The sequence below is a fragment of the Thunnus thynnus genome, chromosome 23 (assembly GCF_963924715.1).
Source record: "Thunnus thynnus chromosome 23, fThuThy2.1, whole genome shotgun sequence".
NCBI lineage: Eukaryota > Metazoa > Chordata > Actinopteri > Scombriformes > Scombridae > Thunnus > Thunnus thynnus.
The window spans coordinates 10,126,760-10,150,013 of NC_089539.1; the positions used below are offsets into that span (position 1 = coordinate 10,126,760).

The window sequence follows — 23,254 nt, forward strand, 5'->3', positions numbered from 1 at the left end:
TGATGACCTGCCAGTTGTGACATTTGTCATTTTAACCAACGAGAGTGACGGTCAGTGCCACTTAAAAGTGAGAGGCTGCTCCCTGAATGTTTTATACACAGCTCTTTGCCAATAAGAAAGAGGGATATGAAATAACAGATCTGATATCCACGTAAAATCAGTTTTGGCCAAGTCAATGTCAGGATGATGACTTCATAAACTCTACTTTCTCTTCTCATTTCAGCTTAAAGGTCACAATAATTGCAATTCTTCTGCTGTATTTGAGTTTTACCTGCATCACATCTCTGTCAACACAAATGTACGCAGGTCCAGTTTAACTACCTTGTTTATTCACAATGGAAAGGTCCAAAAATAGACCTGACACACAAACAAATGGGCTACTTGATACTCGTAACCTTTTATTGCGAGCTGTGCTGGTGACATCACAGCCGCCTCAGTGATAATCAGGAGCAAATAGAGAGAACGCAAACACGTGCATGAATGAACTGACATGGAAACATCAAACACAGTGCAATGTGGTGGAGAAAGTGTAAGGCCATTGTCATTTATACAACTACACGTGCAGCATATTGGGTTTTATTATGGGTTTTAAATACAGATATTTACAGTGAGTCCAATAATTGAACAATTCTCCTCCAATCAGTGAACGCTGGCTCTTTTGTCATGGTGTTAGACTCTGAAATCTGACATCTACCACGGCAGTCAGTAGAGCAGAAACAATCCTCTGCTGTGAGCTTCTCACCACTCGCTGAAAGCACTCTTTTAGGTACTAAGCTAATGGCCCGTTTGCTTCCTCCTCTCCCTTAAAAAAGAAAAAATAAAAAAGTTCTGGAAGTGTGCACAGCCCTGGCAGCATCATCGCTTGTTGAGTAACAAAGTCTCTTGGGACCTTTGCCATCCACCTGAACACGGAAACACCCACATTAGTATCTCTCTCTGGTTGTCTTCCAGAGTTTTCCTGTGTTTTTCAGGCCTTTTCTGTCTTTTTCTCTGCTGTTTGGCAGGGAACAGAAGAGCAAGGTGGTTTATAGAAAGTTATTTTGAGATCATGTGCTCTCACTCATCCTCCAAACTGAGTACAAGGATCAGATGAAGAAGGAAACCTTTCATGTGTTCAAGCAGATTATATTGATTCAGTGAACCCTTGCATAGCTAGAATTCTGTTTTTTTATGCTGTACCTGAAATTTTCTAGATTTAATAGGAGAAGTATTTCTGAATACACACAGAAATACAACCTTTAGACTTGTAAAATATATAGGCTCTGATCTGTAAATGTGTTTCTAAGTGAAGGATTTATAAAAGAACCACATATACCACATCATGCGTGCAACAAAAAGGATTGTTCAAAATGTCATTGGACTGTATTTTCTGTGTCACCGTGTCTTTTGTGTGCCATAAAACTTTTGAAAACAGCAAGGTTGCAGAAAGAGGCAGAAAGTAGGCCGTAATCAGTGGCCTCGCTGCAACCATATTTCCACTTTGCTGTTGTGTGTTATGACGTTGGATGTGACCTAGTTCTGTTTGGCCAGCATCTGAGTTCTCTGCTGCAGGTTATACTGCATTGCACACACACGCTTCCTACAAAACTAAAGCGTTTGCTACCCATCCTGGCTTCCTGTGGTATGCTGTGTTGCGGAAAAAGCCTGTGGGAATTCTCGCTCGGCTGCAGCAGAGCCAGAAGAACAGCGGCGTCTTCTACACAGCAGTGTGAGTGAAAACACTCCGTTAAGCACTGACCTCAGCTCTGTTGTTTTCTTCCCCTTTGCTTTATATGACACACTTAAGACCTGCCTCTACCTCTACACACACACACACACTAATTTCTGATAAGTGATAACAAGGAAGAACATTGACAGTGAAATGGCAGCTTTCTTATTTCTGATAAGCCAAACATTTGCTGCCCTAAGCTTCACTTGTCAGTTAGGCCTTTCCCAGGAAAAATCCTCCACCCGCGTGGTTAGCATGCACATACATAACTCAACTTTCATTAGCATAAACCTAAGCAATGACTGCATTAAATAAGTAAATAAATTAAGGTCCTGTCATCAACATGAGGTTGCCAGGCAACCAGTGGAGAATCCAACAAGATAAAACATTGATTAATGAGTTTTAGAGGCACTGGTAGGTGGATTTTTTAACTTTCTAGGCTAGCTGTTTCCCCTGCTTCCAGTTGCTATGCTAAGCTAAGCTGATCACCTCTCAGCTCCAGCTTCATACTTAATGCACAGAGCGGTACACAGATATTCTCCTGAGCGGACACATACATGTACAGCTGTGGAAACCAGGGATGCATAGTAGCTCTGTTTATACTACTTTGTGGAGTTTGTTTGGAGGATGTGTTCCTCGGCGTCTACAGGAAGACAGCGTTGAGACCGGGCGGACAAGTCCATGCGGTCACAACAAATTGGAGGTATGCGGATGTCTGCACAGAGCCTACGCGTACACCCTCTGATGACGAAATTTACGTCACACGGACACTAATGGACTCTTGCATACTTGTGGACGCTGAAGGTATAATTTCCGCTTAACTCTCAGCAAGAAAGTAAATAAGTATATTTTCCAAGATGTCGAATTATTCCTTTAAAGCTAAAATAGCTGGGGTTTTTTTTATTGCTTTACACATTTGTAGCAGTTCATGAACAAGTGAAACCAGAAACAAATAGCTCAGTTATAATAAGCTAAATCGATTATATTAGTACTAATACTCGACATAATGTAGATGTAACTGTCAGCAATGTATGTTTTATTGGAAGTATTTCATGTTCTACTTTTACATTTTATAATCAGTGTCATCACATATATTGTCCAATACGTTAGATATCCTCTGTGTGATTACTTGATCTGAAATTGAAATTACACGACTACTCAATCTGTGAAAAACTTGAGAACATCCCTTGTTTGTTGACACTTGTCATTTTTGTCGTTAAGCGTGAGATACTGTAACCTTCACAGATTCCCAACATTCCCATCATTGATTCTGAATTACAAGTGGATGCTGATGTGGACAGTTTTTCCCACTTAGCTGCTCGTTAGTGACAACAAATAATGGTGCGTTCAGGCACTCCTTGTCAACTCATAATATCAAAGATTCAAGTCCCATAATATCCGAGTTTACAGTAATTGTGACATATGACGGACAACTACCTAACAATGTACCAGATTATATAGTAAATGTTACTTCCAATTACCTTTAACTTCTCAGATGTGAAACTGCATAGAATGCATGTTCCTGTGTGAACATACGTATGCTTTCATACGTGTAGTGTCCTTTGTGAATCTTGTAGTATCTGCATGTTCTTGTGTTTCTGTTATGGGAGTGTAGCAGCACCGAGATAGGCAGTCTTTTGGGAACAATGGTGGCTTATTATTGGGAATCCCTTGTTTCCCCTTTCTCAGAACTGGCTGTCCTGGTTGTAACATGATCACTGTGACAACCACAGCCATCACCGTGGCTACAGAGCTCCAGGTAAACAAGGGGGGAGGAGGAGTGAGGATGTGTGGAGGAAAAGCAGGTAGAGGTGAGAAAGAGGATGTCAAGGAGGAATGGTTTGTTTGGTTGGTCAGGAGCCAACAGTTGTTAGGGGATGTACAAACTTAGAAACACAGATGGCAGGAGTTCAATCAGAGACTCCTTACTCAAGCGTAAACCTGAGCACTTGTTTGCAGTAAGTCAACTTTTACAGATTAAAAACAACCAATTCCCAGGAAAAAAAAATCCCTAGGAAAGACAAAAAACACCTTTGTTTATGTCATCTTCCAAAACCTGTTCACTTGCTCCAATTCCGCCTATTGTTCAGGGTGAAAGTGTTCTCATGTTAGTACTGGTCTCTTATGTAAATCATCAATGACATCAGTGAGAAACTTCTGAGAAAAAACCAAAACAATTGATTGCATTGATATAGCCACCTCAGGGCGAAAAGATGCTCATATTTCTTTCAATGACAAAGTGCTATGAGACATTTTGCCTCACTGAGGACACAGTCATGAATACAAAACAGAGCATTTCTCTGTGGTTCCTTTTATGTGTCAGAAAGATTTTTGCCTTACAGTGGACATGTAGCAATGTCAGAATAACTGAATGAAAAAAAAAAAACGCTGTAGTGAATGAATGGACTCTGGTAAAGGCAGAGAGAGAGAGGCCAGAGGAAGCAGCAGCGTTCGTCACTGATCCGGCTCCTTGGGGGTTTTGTGACACGCTGGCACTGCATCGGGGTCACGCTGTTCCAGAGCTGCTCCATGATGGACTTGTTTTTTTTTTTTTTCTAATAAGAGGAAGCGAAGCTGATGTTGACATGTAATATTGCTGAGTCACACCTTCAGCTTTCATGCTCAGGTGAACACAGTCACCTTGAACAAGACAGGAAGGACGGACGAATGCGGCCAATGTGTTGATGGCAACAGAGATCAGAACAGAACTGATAGTAATTATAAAAAATAATAATTATTGAGGTTTATTTCATGGCTATAGAACCAGTGAAATAATTTGCCGACTATTGACACAGAACGGGATGCCGTGTCAGTAGTCCACAAGCTGTTGTCTGGATTGGTTTTCCGTGCCAATAGTAGTTTGTTCTACTGATACATAATGAGTTTCCAGAATTTATTGCTTGACCTCTTATAGACCACTAACCGGACAGACCACTAACTGGACATTCTAGTGCCGTTAAACGGGCATTTTCCCCTAACCCTAACTGAGTGGTTTCTGTGCCTAAACCTAACCATTTTAACCCAAACCATGGGAAGGATTGATGTATCACCTGCAAGCAAAAACGTTCCTCCATTTAGAAACTATTTGAATTTGGTCTTGCACAGTCAATACCAATGCACAAGCATAATAATTCAGTACCAACAATAAACGGATTATTGACATGGATGAATCTGTACCAATAGCCACATCCTTATTTTATAAACATTTATAAAATAATTTTGACACACTTTGTTTTTGAGCAAAACTAACTAATATATGCAATGTTACAAAAGAGACAACTTATTTTCTAATTTAGTCAATCTCACAATGATCTTACAGTGGTTGAGATGATGAGGAAATTTTGTGTTTCTCAGTTTTCCGGGGCATTGTAGCTCTCTGTTAAACTGTCACTTGCCGCCAGTCTGCTGCTAGCTACCCTTAAAAAGGCAGTTTATTATTCTGGCCAGTGGATTTTTTCATCTTGCAGTCCCATTTGGCAGATGAGTCAAAAAGTTAATTTCAGACACTGATGAATGCTTTTAAGAAGACACAGTCTGAAAGAATGCGCCCCCGCCTTTAGACGTTTTAGGATGGCACTTTGTACAAACTAGTTTGAACTTTGAATGTGTTTGTGGAGGAAAAAATCCTAGTGGTCAGGTTTCTTCCACACCAGCTGACACAGGACATACTTGTTATGTATTCATAAAGACCCCTACCATTTCCCTTGACCGAAGCATTGGTCGCAAAGCTGGAATTGGTTCTCAGCTGCTTTGGTGTGGCTGCCCACCTACTGCTCCTGAATATTTAGTATGTGTTAAATTCCAAGGATGCAGAGTGTTGCTAATTAATTAAGTGACTAAAAAACAAGTTAGGTTTTTAAATGATAACCTTGTTCTTTGTCATACTGAAAGAATGTTTTTTTAAATGTTTCAAAGTAATCAAGTCTGTGCTTAGTTATAAAGCGTCATCAAAATTTCTGTTTAATTTCTCAGCATGTACAGTTCTTAGAAAGCAAAGCAACGCCCATAATTCTCTCCTTTCTGTTCCCACTGATTCCCAGGATCCTCCCAAACCATATATTCTCAGGCTGAGCGAGTGGTGAAAGTGCAGCCTGATGGTGGACCTACTGTATGTGGTTGAGCAGAAAGCCTGAAGGAGGGGCCAAAATGAAGGAGTAGTTCCCCACACAGTGGTAGTTTTCTCTCCCTCTGAGCAGCTCCCATACATTCCTGGTAGCATGAGGGAAGCTAAGCTCAGCCTGAAGTGGTTGTTACATACCTGTGGCGAACGCGCGCCCTTTAATCATCGCCATCAAGGAGACGCGCCAGCTTTCGTGACAGTCCTGAATGGGATTCTGAATGCCATGCCATTCTCACAGCTTATAATCGAAGCCCTGCTTGTGTAAACTGTGTCCGACTACCACGTAGTGATATTTGTTCAGTTGAAATAAGAGGGAAGTAGATTTGATTCAGTGCTGTGATAGAACCTTTTTTAGTGTGCCACTCCTCTTGTTGATTTTTTTAAAGAGCCAGTCTGGGCCCAGAAGTGGGTCATAGAAGAATAAGATGTTATTTTAAAGGAATTAGAAATCTAAAAGTACCATCTTGTCTTGACAAAGCTTTCAAGTTCAGTGTTGAGATAGTCCGAGATAAGAAAAAAAATCTGTTTGTGACCCTTCAACAGGATAAATTTATCTTGATTGTTACATACAAAAGCCTGTGCAGTCACTTGTGACTCATAACAAAAACACATGTTGAAATGTAGGTCTCCATGTGCAGCACTTCCCTGCTGCCATGAATCTTCTCTTCCTACAAACCCACTCACGTCCAGACTCTCAAATCTTATCCTGATGTCTCTCACCCTGCCCCATTTTTTCATCCAAAATATTGTTTTTCCTAACATGTCTGCACCTGCCCCATAATGCTGTCTTTCTGTCTGCCTCGTAGCACTCATGGCGCAGAGGTTCAAAGTCTTTTCGGTGTATTTAATTGAAATTTTCTTAGGTTAAAGCTGCACTTATCAGTATTTTATATCAGCAATGCATCAATCATATAATGTGAAAGGAGCCAATTGCAGGGATGAATCCGTGGAGAATGATCACCTGACTCTGCATTTCCCCTCAGGTCCATGGAGAGTTTCAGTGTTTTTTTTCAATCCACAACTACACTGTTTTGTTTCACTCTCACTGCTCTTATCAAACTCGTTTCCAGCTGTAACAAACCATTGTTTACAGACAAAAAAGCTCTAATAAACTGCAGCATTTAGCTCCTAAAGAGCCAGATAACAAAAGATAACAGGAGAAAGGAGCTAAAAGGAGAGTGAATGTTATTGTTTTTGATCGCCTGGTGAATGGCAATGTCCAATACTCACTCTTCTTCTAGCTCTGTTTTGGTCTCCACCAACTCCTGAGGGAAACATGTGGCTCTTTAGCTGCTACACGCTCCATTATGTTCACAGCTAGTTTGCTAGTTAGCTTTGTCTGTCTGCAAACATAGGGTTCATCAGTCACTGCAAGTGATATCTTTCATTACCCATCATTTGATTCATTGATAATATAAAATTATGGACCAGAGCAGTTTTAAAACATGACTTAGAAACATTACATTCCGGTTTTACACTCCACTCGTCCTCAGTGCCCTGAGCTACAAAAGCAGAAGAGAAAGTGAGTATAGCTGACACCAGAGAGCCACAAAGGAAAAAAAAAGACACCTCGCTGCAGAGCAAGACACATCAGCGAAAGAATGTAGTCACTCATCCATTTTTACACTTCTACAGACATTGAGATCTGTGCTCTCTCTGCTGATGAATTTTTGATATCCGCGGGGGCTGTGTTTGTCTTGAGTTCAAGGAAACACTAGAGAGCCATGGTCCTGAAACAAAACCTGACTGACAGGGAGTCCTGCTGTGCTCTCAACCATGAGAATATTCAGTCATTCATTCTCTTCACCTGTTATTATGAGGTCACATGAGGCTGCAGCAAGAATACAAGTTTGTTTGTGCTACTTTAATTTAGATTTTGTTTGAGAATGCGTATCTTTAAAGGTCCAATAAATGACACTGAGCCTCACTGGATGCAAGCAAACAACTATTTGTTATGTAAAGACATAGTGGAGTAATGGCGACCTGAGCAGTGAATGAAGTCACACTTACTCTGTGTGTGTTGTTATCTGAGCTTCTGTGTTCTTTGTTTTGGTAGCCGCACCGGCCGCGCGTAGATGTTAGTGCATGTGAGTCCCTCTGCGTCCTCCACGTCCGTTTCGAAGATGGCAGCCGTGTCACAAACTTTCTTAAATAACAGCTTAACAGTACACTAAAATATGTTTCTGAGAACATTTGAGGCGAGTGATAGGCAATGCAGTAACTGATCCATATTTGATCAGCATTGCCTAGTTTGACAGTTTGATCTGAGTTTCATGGGGTGTCAGCTTTCTTTTTTCCCCCCCAACTTTATTGAGTAAATGACACACGTTTGTTTTGGTCTGAGATGTTGGTGCTATAGTGCGACATCTAGTGGCTGAATGTCATGTATTGCAACTTTAAATAAATACGCCAAACAAATGCACGTCTTTCTAATCCACGTTCTGAGTCCAAAAAACTGCAAATGTGATTTCTGCCTCACAAGGACTCGCAAGACTGTTGAATGCTCCCTTTAATATATAGGAAAAATGCAACATTTCAAGCCCTGTCAAGTACGATGAAATCAAACAGATTCATTGTGTCACTGAATAGTCTTACTGTGTGTTCAGACAGAATGTGAGGCAAATTTTACAGGTGACGCAATTGCATATAAAGTCAATGAAAACACGTGAGTAGACACACATTCATCCTTGGTGACGCATTGACGTGAAGACCTGCCAAGTTGAAAATTTGCGCGGATCCTGGGGCTTTATAAATCTGCTTCATTAACGTCATAAAACCAGATGACAGGGGAAAGCAGAGAGAAATGAAGAAATAACAGAAAGAACACAAAGACTGACAGACACGGTTGGTGCATCTGTTGCTAGCTACTTTACATCTAATGAACTTTGGTCAAACTCGCAAAAATATACTTTGCGTTCTTTCTGGAAACACCATTAGTCCCACCCAACATTGTATACATATGGAAGCATGAATACTATCTCATAGGCAACAAATACATTGAAAATATATTAGGGAATTAAGTACAAAAAAACACAGATGTACAAAATCAAAGAGAAAATGATCAAAGTCAAACACGAATACAATAATACTAAGAGGACAATCAACTGGGAGAGAAGGATTCAAATAACCCTTCAGTCAGCGTTCTCTCAGTGTTTTTATGTCAGATGATATGAATGAGAAACTAAGTTGGGGTTTTTTGTGGTCAGTTTCATAAATACGCTGCTGTACAACAAGAAATGTTGTTGGACTAACATTTCCCGAGATAGTGTCCCGTTTCACCGGCAGAGAAGGCTCCTCTCATCGTGCTGAAGAAACAGATAACAGCCACAAGGCAAAATGAGGACCAGGTCAACGAATCCTTTGATCACATTACAAGACTGTAACGATTAAGATCTCAATCTTTCTTCCTCTCTGTACACACACTCTCACTCTTTTCATCCCCTTTAAACCCTCACATTCCTCTCACTTTTTGTTTACCCTCTCATTTTTTTTCCCCTCCTCATCTCCGCCTGTTATGACCTCCTCTCTGTCTCTCTCACACACTCTCACAAATAGATGTGATATGATCAATTGTTCTGACTCGGGAATATTAAGCCGTTACAGTTCCCTCACTTCACCTGCTGAGATCTGCGGTTGTTGATGTTGTTGTTTTGGAGCTTGGCAACAGCAGCAGAGTACACCGGACTGATTGAGGCTTTGGAGCCTTGATTCTATTTAATCTCAGGGATCTGTTTGTACCACTGTGTGTTTGTGTTTGTGTGTGTGTGTGTGTGTGTCCTCATACAAGTCTGTGTGTATGTCTGATGCTGTTGCTTTTGTGTCCCCTGAATCACACACTACCCTCATGTTTACAGCGTAGACACACAGTGTCCCGTCGACCCAGAACAATGAGTTCCTTCACGGTGAGCGGTGACAGCAGCAGGTTCCCAGCAGCCAGGTACTCCTCTCTGCCAGTGGCACAGCCTTTAATGAAGGCTGAGCCAGACCAGTGGAAAATCCCTGCGGAGGCTCTGCGCTGGGTAACAGAGAGCAGGAGGCCTCTAGAGTGAGCAGCCAGCCGTCCTGCAACCCCATGGGCTACAAACAAAGGCACATACACAACACAAGTACTTAAACGTGGTTAAAGTCAAAGGACACATACAGTATAAAGTAAATCAGAGTAGTGCAAATTTTTACCAAATTTTCAGAAATTTGTTTTCATCTGCTGCTATTTTTGGTTTCTTCAGTGGAGTGGAAACATGAGTGGGCATGTAAGTCACCTGCATCACACACGTCATGATTTACTCGCTAAATCTGTTTCCATTGGATTTTGTCGCATTCAGATTTTATCGATACGACAACTTTTGCACCTCAGTCAAGCGTACAAACTTTTTTGCAATATTTTGGGATTTTTTTTCAAATATTCTGTTTTCCACTCACATTTTTTTTAAAACAGGTGGATGAAAACACACCTAATGCTTTCAAAAACAATAAATATTGGTCATATATATATTATTTCCCTTTAGGAAACATAATTTTTATTTGTAGAGCTACACGTTCGTTTAACTGACTTTTAAAGGATAATTTCAGTTTATTATAACTTGGGTCTTATTTTTATAGTCTTGGCTTTTCCAGTTAACATTGTACTCACCAAGTTAATTGCAAAGTTAATTGCTTTGATCTTAGAGTGAGAGGACCTTGCCTCAACAAAGTCTGACGGAGCGAGGGACTTAAGCAGTCAGACCGTTACACAGGTCAAACCAACAATTTAGCCAGATTATGTGAAAATGAACGCACCTGAAATGCTGAATAAAAATCTCTCAATTCACAGGAAAACTGCAGGCATGTACAACTATGGTAAGCACAGTAGGTTAAAGCTGAAGAAGGAAGTAGGTCTGTAAACTGTGAATGATGTTAATAGCGGCCATTTTTATAACCTGTATGATCATTTGAATTGTTTTACCAATAAGAATGATAGCCAAAAGAAGGCACAAAAACATGTCTGACTGCCGCCACCAAAAATTGAAAAATCACTTTTAAAAACTCCATTGCAAGTGTGAAATGATGTTTTTTGTGATTTGGGTGTACGGGCCCTTAAACTGCTGCCACAAACTCAGTACTCTACTACCAGACAGCTGGATTATAACAGCCTTCTCTTTCAATCCAGCAGATTGATCAGGTGAGTCCAGGTCAAAGCTGTGATTTCATGCACAGTATTTGATCTTCTTCTTTCAAGAAGTAGAGGATGAAGTTAGAAGTTAGAAGAAGATGATTCATGATGAAGTGTTTTCAGTGTATTGTGTGGGAGAGGTGTGTAAGTACATGCACAAACTCGAAGTATGGAGACATCCAGAACTACAACGTGTACACATATATAAGACAGCACACACTTATGCAAACTCATATAATTGACATATCCTTAATCGGGGTCAGATTTACGGACATTCACACAAACATATACACACACAGAAGTAGCGTGAAGTGTAGTATCACTGGCGGTGGTGTGATCTCTCTCATCCTTTCCTTGTCTTGGTGCTGGCGCTCCAGTCTGTACTGCTTGTGTGGGTGCCACCCACCCACCCATCTGTGCCCATCAGGGCCCTCGGGCCCAGAGTCCATCTGGCATCTTCCTCTGTGTCTGTCGAGTTGTCACCTACGACGGCCGCTACCAACAGCCCCAACGTGCCAGCACTTTTGTTCAGAGAATACAGAGTAACAGAGGGGGGGGATAAAAAGCTCTGCATGCAGTGACCTCAGCTACAACTCAAAAAAAACACTACTACATACTTAGATTATGATAGTAAAATGATTCATGATGCTTCTTTTCTTCAATATTTCAGATAAATTGAACACAACTTCAGGTAAAGATTATTTAATCTAAATATTTTAGACCCAAAACATTTCAAATGCGCTCTTATCTCATAACATTTGATCTTTTAATAGATCTCTGTAAAGCTGTGGGATCTTCATAAAGTCGAGCTCAGTGGCAGCGCAGGATGATATTAACCAGCCTGTGGGATCAGACTTCAACTGAAGGAGACAACAGTGTGACATATGCCCCGCTACACTTAATGAGGATTTCACGGTGCGAGCGGATGAGGCCTCGCCGTAGCCTTCAGTCTAAGCAGAAGGGATTCTGATGAAGACGAGTTGCCGGTCATTTGCATGTCAAAAAGCCCGGAGACACAAAGACAATGGAGGATTACCAGGGACGCATTTAGATACGCAGATGTCAACGTATTGAATGTGACATCAGCCATCATTTATGGCTCTGTTTTTTATTATGGGGGTGCTTGTAAGGAATGAAGTTTTAGATTATGATTAATTGAGGCATCTCCAGCTATACTAGTCCCCCATTCCCTCACTGAAAGTTACCTCGTCCTGGTTCAAGTTTTACGTATCAATATGCAACATTAAAGCCATTTTTCAGCACTCAATTCACATAGATTTTTAATTTTTCTTATAAGAGAAGGCATATTTTGAGGACTTACAAGACATTTTCTCTCAAATACTGTATTAATAAAGCTCCATTTGCAGATCTAACTCTTCAAAATCACTTGTGAATGAAGTCAAAATACTACTTGATTGCTGCTTTAAATGCCTTAACTTGTCTGCCCCATGTATCAAGATGTACATTATATTCCAATGGGTAATTAAAAAGGTCTATTCCTTTTTCCCAAGCATATAAATCAGTCCTGTTATCATGAATTAGATCCCTGAGAAGATTTAGGGACCAGCTGTCTTATGAAGTCTTTAAGTACCCATATGTCTCCACTCCGGTCGAGTTGGAAGCAGCCAGTCAAGTGTAATTGGACATGTGTAGGCGTCTGGATGAGCTATCAAGATGAGTTTTTTTTTTTTTTACACAGGGATAAGAAGGTCTGAAAAGTGTGAGCGTTTGACGTTTGTCTCGCCCCCCAAAAAACCTCACTTATGTCTATCTGTCTGCTTTGTCTGTATAAAATGTCACTTTGCAGCATCTTTAATAATTCAGCTGTAATCAGTGAAGTATTACAGGTGAGAGCTAATGGCACTGACTCACCAGAGGGGGCAGCACCTCCCCAGAAAAAAAAAACAACACACTACCCCTAATACACCACTCACTCCTGCTTCCTGGAAACCCTTCAAACACACACACACACAATATATACACATGCACACAGCCTCCGTTACTCATGACCTTCCTGTGTCCAATAATGGAATGACTTATGTTATTGTACGGTAGGTAGGCAAGCAGGAGACATAAAATGGAAAAGCAATTAGTTATATTTTAGAGGCTGAGCGTATGTGTGTGATGATGCAAAACGTCCCTACTGTCTCTCTCTCTCTCTCTCTTTCCTCCATCATGCCAGCATCTGCCTCTTATTAGCCGTGTGGCTTCTGCAGGTTGTCATCCCAGTTAATGGCTCCTGTGATGTTCCCCCTCAGCCTCGTTGACAGTCGTGTCACGTGTAACAATATTGTTGTTATTGCTAAAGGCAGTGTAAATGAACCACACGTCAAGTAGATTAAGAATTTCGGCTGGTGTGTTCAAGGTGTAAAGACTTCATTTTATGTGTGTGCTTTTTACTACTGTATCATGCAATATCTCTAACATATGAGGTAATTTGTTCCTTTTCTCGCTAAATATGATGTAATAAAACTCATGCATCACCTTCAAAATGATCAAGACACCAAGACTTATTTCTGTACATACAAAATGGGAGTTTAATTGAAACTTTTGTATCAAAAAATAGCAATATCCATCCTTCACAGCCACAAGTCACACAGCTGAACTGAAAGGTCTCGAATATGAGGCTATGTGACAACTACGCTGTTCCACCCGTTGTTTAGCTTTCCATAGAACTCAAATTCATCTTGACAGCACAGAAACCAGATGGATTCCTCGGATACTTTAGCCATTCAACATTACCAACAGACTTTTTAAAGTAGTTAAATAACATTCAAATGCTCTTTCAAATTTAAGTAAACTCGTTTTTATTCTGCTTTACATCGACAACCGTGTCAGTGCATCCTCCACATCTCAGAAAACCCATTGTCGAAATGTAAAAAATAAGTTATAAAGGAATGCAAACTAAAGGCCAAGTAGGATATGCAAATTTTTTTGAGGGAGGGTGTTTAAGCATAGACAATAAATAAATAAATAGCCACAGAGTGTGGAATGTCTACATGTTTACAAATAAATTAAATGCAAATGGGGAGGAAAAAAAAAATGTACACACACAAAAAGAGAAAAAAAAACAACAAAACACGCTGTACAATATTTGTTGTCGAAAAAAAAAATGCATAATTGAGTCCATGAATATTGCATTGATTGTGCATTTCACACCCCAAACCCTGAGGGAGGCCAGGGGCGGGGGCCATGTAGTGTTAAGCAGTGAGATGGTGGGAGGCAAAAAAGAAAAGAAGAGGGCCACACACCCCGCAACAGGCATGGGTGAAGAGAAGGAGAAAAAGGCGGTGGGGGGAGGGGAGAGGTGTGTGTGTGTGTGTGTTGACATTTTGTAGACATTCAGAAAAGACAGGATCCAGTTTCCAAACACCTGTTCAGGCTATAGAGTGAGTGAGCAGCTTTAGAGAGAGCGACACAGAGTTGAGTCGAGTGTGTTTCAAGTATTCCATTGTCAGGAAGAGCCCCCACCTCCTTCTCTCCTATCTAATGCTATCTTAGCCTCTTGGCTGGGGGCCGGTTGGCTTACAGTGATGGAGAGGGGGACAAAAAAACAAAAAAAATAAAGAGAAAAAAAATAAGAAGAATCCTACACCCTCCTCCATCACAGCACAGGCAACTTAGCCGCCAGGCCGCGGGCAATCAAAAAAACAAAAAAAAAACAAAAACAAAAACATAGTTGTTGACGAAAGCCCCCCAGAAAAGCAGCTTTCCAAAAAAAGGCACTCCAAAATCAAAATTAAAACATTTAAATAAAAAGGTTTTCTCCAAGCTCTATGAGAGCAGCCATGTCTGAATAGGAGGGCCTTGCCAGCTGTATATACCAGCCTATTAACAAAACAAGTAAAACAAAAGTTTAAAAAAAAGGGGGAGAGGGGGATAAATAGTGCTGGTAAGACCGCCCAAACAGCAAAATGTTCCCGATTAGGAAACAAATATAATCAACTAAAAGAAAAAAAAAAGGGGGGGATGGGGGGAAAATAAGATAAGGAAGAACAAACAGTAATAAATTAGAAATTCCCTACAAAAGAGGAAAATTAAAGTACATTTTTCTTGCCGGTCCAGCTGTGTCAAGTGCCCAGCCGCTGACAGGCCAGCTGGGCTACAGGCTGCTGGCCTTGAGTCCATATTACTCCCTACATCCCCACCCCTTCTTTCCCCAGAAAGTCTTTTCAGTCCATCAGAGCCGTCCTCAGAGGCTCTCCTTGCTTGAGGTTGTGCTTGACGAAGAGTCTGTGTCGATGGTCCTGAGGCGGATGTCACCGGCGACCGGCTCCTCTGGTGATTTGGGTGATTCTGTTGTCGCCCTCATCCAGGGGTGGTCGCAAATCTGCTCCAGGGTCGGCCTGTCTGATGGACGCAGGGCCAGGCACCATTTGATCAGCTGCTGGCACTCTGAGGGGGTGGAGGAGGAGACAGAAAACAATATTGAAGATAAGATGCTCTGAAGTGAAAGGGAGAATATACTAAGTTGTTTTTTATCTGTATGTAGCTGCACTGCATATGACTCAGTTTGTATGGATCTACAATATCTGAGTGTGTAGGCAGAAGAGACAGCCAATAGAAGGAGAGCACACATCCTTTTATTGAGTTAGCTCTCTGGGGGTTGCAGGGCTGTTACACAAAGTGCACTGAGGGAAATCAAAACAACCTAAATCTCAATTTTTGCCATGGTTGATAAAGCCGTCTACCAGCCATCAGCAGGTAATCCATTATCAATGTGAGGTCATACTCTAATGTAAACTGATTCATAACATTGTCAAACTGGGAAGGAGATTGTGGGCTGTACCAGTTACTGTGGCTAGAGGGCAACAGATTCACCTCATGTGTTTTGTGCGTTGTTATGGTTGACTCACCAGCTGAAACCCTCCTCCTGAAGTACAGTCTCCCTCTGAGGATCTCCTCGTCCTGCTCAAAGGGGATGTCTCCACACACCATGTCGTACAGCAGCACGCCTAGCGACCACACCGTCGCTGAGCGACCGTGGTATCTATGGAAGCGGATCCACTCTGGCGGGCTGTACACTCTTGTACCTAAAAGATGATGGACAGAAAATAAAAGGGGGGGAGAGTGAGTGTGTGTGTTGTGAAATGCTGCATTAAAAGGGATCTAGTTTGTGCAGGTTTAAGTGTAACACTACAGGAATATAGAGGGCACCAGTGCTCACAAGAAAAAAATGGAAACTAATTAATGTGTCTGTGTCTAAAATGGCTGAGTCATGGTAGAAATGCTTTCCATCCTTCTTTAGCCACAAAACACAAACTGGGTGACCTGCCTGCGTCTCCTCCCTCCCTCCCTCCCTCTTTTCTTTCTTTTCCTCCCCTTTCCCTCCTCCCTCCTGGAAGGAGGAACTTGGATACCAAACAAACAAAAAAAAGGCAATGTGAGCCCATCACGTGAACCACCGACTCGGGTTTCACAACAAACAGATGTTACGTGGCACTGACCTAATACCCACAAACTGTGACTGTGACTCAAGCTTTACTAACAAAATAACAAGCGGAAACATAAAAGTACACTCAAATCTCACATGATGTGAATGTGTGAGAGATTACAAACGGCCACCAGTAGGACTAATAAACTGTGAGTCATATCTGTGGATCCATAACATGCGCGTCATCCCGCTAAAAACACTGGAAACTTTTCATTTAGCAGCATCGATCCGTGATAAGCTGTGAGACCCCAGGCGAGGAAAACCCTCGATTAAAAACAGACCGCTGCGTCACAGCCTCATGAACGCCTCCATATCTGAATATAGCTCAACGGAGCATCAAGGGCAAATACAACCCAGCCCACGCTGATACGTATTCAGAAAAAAAAAACAATTCATAAAGCCAGCATTGTAACAGCTTATAAAACAGATTCGTGTGTAAAAAGGGGGCGGCAGCTGCTTAACTTACCGTCGAAATCGGTGTAGACTGTGTCCTTGAGAATCGCCCCTGAGCCAAAGTCAATAAGCTTGAGCTCCCCAGTGCGCAGATCCACAAGCAGGTTTTCATCTTTGATGTCTCTGTGTACCACACCGCAGCTGTAGCAGTGTCTGACCGCCTCTAAAACCTGGCGGAAAAAGCCCCTCGCCGTGTCCTCGTCCAGGGCGCCCTTCTCGGTGATGAAGTCGAAAAGGTCCTTGACGAGCTCCGGCCTCTCCATAACGATCAGCCAGCCGTCCGCACGCTCATAATAGTCCAGCAATTTGATAACTCCGCGAAAAGATGAGCTGACCTTCTTCAGCAGCAGGATCTCCAAAGGCACCATCGCTCCGTTCTGCAATAAACAGATGGGGAAATATATAAATACACACAGCCATTCTCCTTTTAACATCACAACACCCAGCGGCAGCAGCAGCCGGGGGGTGGGGGGTGGGGGAGTGGGGGACCAAAACAAACCACACACACATACGGATACTTACAATTGTGCCCCACTCGGTCACCCTCTCCTTTGCAACATGCTTCACAGCAACCTGAAATACGCAAAGGAAAAAAATACTTAAGCACATTCTTAAAATATTATGAGGAAGTCACATTTTATTGTAGGATCAAAACACAGATCCCGATCCTTACCGGTGCGCCATCGGAAATCCGGCTGCCGGCGTACACGGTTCCAAATCCTCCGCTGCCCAGCACAGATCCCACCTGGTAAACCTTGTCAAAGGGCTCCTTTTCCACTTTGACTGCAAATAAAAGTAGAAAAAAAAGAAATGTCAAGGTAACGGTAAGCGCAGTATTTCCACAACAAACCGCAGCTTACTGCGAGGTCAAGTGTTCGCTATCGTTTCCGCTGCACTGCTACTAGCTTACTCTAAATTAATCAAGCTAAGCATAAATGCGTTTAAGCTACTTTTCAGTTGTTGTATTACAAATATATTATTAAAGCGGTGGGAATGTAGCGTTCAGTAACGATAACCTACCCGGCTGGAGCTGTATTTTCACTGGTAGGTGGTCCATACTTGAAGGATTGCAAATATGCGAAAATGAACCAAACTTTGACAGCAACATATTCAAGCTGAGAAGCCGGCGTAGAAGATCCCTATTCACCCGTTGAGAGTCGATTGGAAACCAGTTTAGTAAGGAGAGAAGTGAATTCAGGCGCAGTATAAATGTTCTTGGCTTCAAGCGGGTAACCGTTAATATATCCAGTCCAGCAGTGCACCAAGTCCGCCGCACCGCGCCCGTTAAAGTCGCGTCACGACAGTTAAGTCGTACAGCGTTTCCCCAAAAACCGGCATGAAATCTGAAATGTGTGTCTTGACTCGAGTATCTCCGACGAAAAAAGCCCTCTTAGGTAATAAAAACAACGAACACTCCGATGTGTGTAGCAGCCGTGGCGACAGTAGAGTGCGTTTAAAGGCCCTCCGCTGTGTGTTGATATCCTGAAGAGTGGCCGCTGTCTGAGCTTTGGCGCGGTCTCCCCAAGCCAATATTTTGACGCGCAGTGGGATGCTGGTATCCCTCCGCCACCAATACAAATCGACACTTTCGTTGTATTCGAGATTATAAATCGACACCTTTTTACTAGATACGCGTCTACGTGAAAATAAAAGGCAGGTAATACAATTTCTTTATACTATTATTCGAAAATATCACCGGGATAACCCTCTGCACCACGCACTACTTTTCTCATAGTACGAGACGCCCAAGAATCCCTCGTCTGGAAGCTTTGCGCTGTGTTCACTACCGAGTCGGAGGCGACGACCAATTAGATGTCGTATATAAATACTGTGTTTCGTATCTGGACCAATCGAGAAAAAGTTATTATAATAAAGAAGGCATTTGAGCGCACGTGGCGGCAATTCAGAGACGTCTCCCCTCCCTTTTCCTTTGCCGCTCTGCAGTGGGAGACAAACAGTTGATGGTTGCAGGGGGAGACTTCATTTCTCTGTAGTGTAATTTCCCACAAACTATGAATAAACTCTTTCACATTGTTCACAGTAATGGAATGTACTTAAATTTACTTGTGTTATTTGTTTACCCTTTTGTACTGACCTCCAGAATTCCCCACACTCAAAAAAAGAGCATTTTTGTCATTTAATTGATACCAATAATTATTTAAAGATCTAAAAAAAAATGAGTGTATGCATACAACAGAGATAATTAATAATTTCATATTTTTATTTAACCTTTATTTAATCAGCAAAGCCTCATTCAAATGAAAAATCTCTTTTTCAAGAGTGTCCTGGCCAAACATAGGGTCATATTATACTACTTATAGTATAAATAGTATGTATTTATAAAATCATGGGAATAATCTAAATGACACTTTAAAACAACCTCTACAAACTATAAAAATAAATGAATCTAAAATAATAACTCAACAGCACATCTAGCTATAGAGAGCATACTGCATTTTGCTGTATACGCATAAGTAATAATAAAACAAGAGAACACTATGTCATGCACTGACAGTTTGAAAACAACATAGCGTAGTATGATGATAGGATAACAAATGGAAAAATAATCAGATCAAGGTGTGCAGGGCCAGCTGTCCCATTTCAGAAGGTAAACTTTCCAGTTTTACTGCTACACATCTGACATGACCTTGGTTCCTAGTTGAACTTTCCACTTTTTATCCTGTGCTACCTCTGATAACCTGTGTGTGCATGTATGTGTAAGTGTGTAACCACTAACCAAACAGTAGCATCAGAGAGTTCCAGGGAACCTTATCTTGCTATAGGCCTGCCGACTGCAAAGTTATGTAAATGTGCACACGCAGGCTGCATATGAGAGCAGAGTAACATCCTCTGGGCTAACCTGCAGTGATGCTCTGTATATTCACTGTATGATAATATACTCTGTTTCGTCTTTCTAGTGCATTGACACTAATACATGTGGAGAAAATGCATGATAGCAATACATTTATGCATTGCTTTATGTTACATCTCAGCATAACAATGCTGTATGGACACATTGCATATATATATTGAAAAACAAAGCTTTGTATTCCCCTAAAGAAAATGTGTCAAGAGGACACGCAAATGTACAAAGACATACTGTATTTGAATTTTGTGAGATATACTACTATACACATGCAGATTGTGTGGGGGCATATGGAAGAACCCTGAGGGTTGATTTGTTTTTATCTTATACATTAGCATAAATGACAAAGAGTTCAGTGGTTTATTGGGTTATGCTTCAAAGAAAATGAGTTTGACCCTGCACCAGTGTTAGTATCAGTCTATTCCCTGCAGAAAAATCTTCTCACCTCTGCTGCATGATCATTCTATGTTCATTAGTTTATTTTTAGAGACATTGTGGCTCTGACCCGTACAGTTGTTACCATGGATTGCTTTTAATACTATAGCCTTTTTTTTTACCCCAAAGTTCTTTCAAAAGCCAAATCTCATGCACTTTTATGTGTGAAACTTGCCAGTGTGCTTCCTCTAACAGTCCAAGCAGATGAGCTCGGGTGAATTTGAAACACTAACCTGCCTATAGTTATGAGCTTGAATGAGTTTTTATCTCTATGGCTCTTTCCCAAACCAGTCCCTCCTCATTTGCACTTCTATACAGTGTCACTTCACATGAATTCACACTCTGCTGAGGAAGGCACTCCATACCAAACAGTAAATTGTGTTATTTATTCGCCATTCTTAACCTTTAGCAGATGCAACTTGTGCACCAAAATAATACTTGGGATAGCCCTCAGTATAGCATACCCTCCATACAAGTGTGCAAATGGAGATGGAGTGGATAGAGCGAAGGTGTAGTGGCTGGAATGATATTGAATGTCAGTCCCGTGATAGATTGGACACCAGCCTACTCCTGGTGTTTACTGCCTTTCAGCCAATGCATGCTGGGACAGGCTCCAGCAAATAACATGCTTCTGAATATGAAAAAAAAGATGGATTGATAAAAATAATAATCATCATCCCTCTTCTTTCACTTTGTCCTACCTGAACTTCTGCAACTCCTATTGCTGCTGTGTCTAATTGGAATATAACAGTAGTGGTTAATGGGGTGAAATGCTCATAAATGGAGAAACTATCAAGAAAAACATAGGGTTCTTGTAAAAAACTTGTCTTCACCTTACAAGCCCCCTACATGGCACCTTAGACAGCTCTCCTAAAAGCAAACCTAAATAATGCATTGCATGGATCTCTCAATTCTATCATCCAAAGTATTGTAGTGTATTATGTAGAGATAAATCCAAGATCTACAAGGCGTTGCCCTGAACAAGGACCAGTCAAGTTATGAAGTATTCATGATTGTAATCCTTTTTTCTATTTCTTTTTTTTTTTTTTCTCATGGCGGTGTGAACCAGTTGAGAAGCAAGTGAGGCAGTCAGGCAGTTGGCCAAACCAGGGCGTGCTGACAGCAAAGGCACAGACAGCTGTTTTGCTGAGGCTTCATATGAACGCGTGCTATGCAGTTGTTCACAGCTCTCATGGGAAATCATCATCAGGGCTTTTATTTATGTTCACCAATCCTTTGATCCATGGATGTAGAGAGAATGATGAAGGGTGTGGGGGGCGCAGACAGAGCAAAAGAAAGATGACTTGTGGCCTGTCACTGTCCACCCTCCTCTTTCTCTCTCCTATTTCTTCATTTTTTTGCCCCGTTTCTCTTTCTCCGCGTGCCTAGGATGCCTCCTGCTTTCCTTTGCTCTAATTACTGCCTTAGTAAACTGTGTCAGTGAGCCGAAATAGTTTTGATAAGGGGTCCGGCTGCGTTTGCATCTGTAATTTGATGGGTTTCATTGGGGACACATAAAACCAGACACACCAGAGGGTACGTGGCCACATCTGAGCCTTGGGGTCAGCCGAGGTTATTTTTAGCGCCATCACGCTAGTCCGGTGGCTGCCACATCATTTTGGTAAGCCGCCGATTGAAATCGATCCAGCTTGGTTGAGCTGGTGCTCTCTGCCAGGGAAATCTGAGGGACTGAATTTGTCATGCATCGTGCTGAGGTTAGATCGCTCAACATGTGTGCAGGATATACATGTATTATGTTCTCTGCAGGCATGTTCGCTGTAGCAGCGTCCTTGAGTAAGAGTGCACAGCCATGACAAGTGTTATAAAATGACACACATTGTAAATTTTTTGGAATTTCATATAAAAATGAGATTTGTGTCATCACAAAAAAATAATTAATATTTAAAACCTGGTCGCACCATCAATTAAAACAGCAAAATTGCACATGGAAATCAGTTAATTCCTTGGGAATCGTGGCATTTAGTGGATTTCCTTGAGGAAGCAAAGTAATTCCACACAAATTTTTCACGTTGATTTTCACTTTGGTGAGCTTTGACCCACAAATTCCCACTGTGAACTGATAGGTAAGCTGTCTTGACACTGCTGACCTTTGGGGAATTGGGGAAAGGGGAGTCCAAAATGGAAGGAGCTATAGCTTATTGGCTGTTTCGCACTATCCACTTTTACTCATCTCCCTTTTGTAGGAATATAAACTGCAGAGAACTGCAGTCGATGCTTCAAATATTTGAATTAGACAATATGAATTTATTGTCCTCTGGGTGACCAGGCTACTCTCTTGTATGACCAGAAGTAAAAAATTAAAACAAATTGAGAACACATGTATCGAAATACAAACATTTTGCTACTGTTCCTTCGAGAGACACTGCTCCGGCCACTTGCACTAACACTATCCTGGCCACTTGCACTAACACTATCCTGGACAGGTTGAGACTACTGGTCATGTGTGCTGCATGCTTGCCAGGTCGCTATATGGATTACTGTCTGGACTCAGCATTATGTAATAATGTCAGGTCCCTAGTCAGCCTGGTAATCTGGCAGCCACATTGCATAACTGTTCATTAGCTCCTTCTACACATTCCCTCACACCTTCACTTTCACACTTTTTATATATACTATGTATGTTTTTCCTGGTAATTTATACAGGATATAATGTTAATGTTCAATGTTCAATTAATATTTACCCTAGATATACTCTACCATTAACACAGAGAGTGATAGCCCAGGGTCATACTAGTGTGCATATGTGGGTGTGTATTTAAGTGTACAACCAGGAAGTTAAAGGAGGACAAATTGAGGATTGAAATGAGTTAATGTTTAGACTGCATTATATGACACTGAATTTACAACTGAAATGTTTTTGTTTCTACCTATGTTAGCATTTCTTATCCGTACATTATATGATTAGAATGAGATAAAGTAAAAGAGAAACCAAAAACACTGTGGCAGTAAGCCAAAGGTTATTCTACTTGATGTGACATACACAACATATGTGCCAGCTCATTGATGCCCTAATTGACACTGTATGAATAGGCCCTAAAGAAACTGTGCACACATGAAACCATGCACAC

General features: G+C 41.4%; 1 protein-coding gene and 1 long non-coding RNA gene across 2 annotated transcripts; one reads left to right on the forward strand and one right to left on the reverse strand.

Annotated features, from left to right (window-relative positions):
• Window positions 1–418: 418 nt before the first annotated feature.
• LOC137175630 (uncharacterized) lies at window positions 419–12,244 on the forward strand. The gene is made up of 3 exons (XR_010925664.1): window positions 419–2,411; window positions 3,398–11,668; window positions 11,751–12,244. It is a non-coding gene; the product is annotated as an uncharacterized lncRNA (long non-coding RNA).
• Window positions 12,245–13,578: 1,334 nt separating this feature from the next.
• On the reverse strand, window positions 13,579–18,384 carry LOC137175629 (serine/threonine-protein kinase pim-3). The gene is made up of 6 exons (XM_067581425.1): window positions 17,885–18,384; window positions 17,538–17,647; window positions 17,387–17,437; window positions 16,878–17,241; window positions 15,834–16,010; window positions 13,579–15,372 (listed from the first exon to the last, which is right to left on the reverse strand). The coding sequence occupies exons 1-6, from the start codon at window positions 17,970–17,972 to the stop codon at window positions 15,170–15,172; spliced, it is 993 nt and encodes a 330-aa protein (XP_067437526.1). The 5' UTR covers window positions 17,973–18,384; the 3' UTR covers window positions 13,579–15,169.
• Between the last annotated feature and the right edge of the window lie 4,870 nt (window positions 18,385–23,254).

What these genes read in the sequence shown, in the direction of transcription:
- LOC137175629 (XM_067581425.1), bottom strand. Translation starts at nt 17,972, where the DNA reads ATGTTGCTGTCAAAGTTTGGTTCATTTTCGCATATTTGCAATCCTTCA. An exon ending in GGATTTCCGATGGCGCACCG is followed by an intron (nt 17,438 to 17,537) that starts GTAAGGATCGGG and finishes TGCGTATTTCAG; the next exon opens with GTTGCTGTGAAGCATGTTGC. An exon ending in AGTCTACACCGATTTCGACG is followed by an intron (nt 16,011 to 16,877) that starts GTAAGTTAAGCA and finishes ATCATCTTTTAG; the next exon opens with GTACAAGAGTGTACAGCCCG.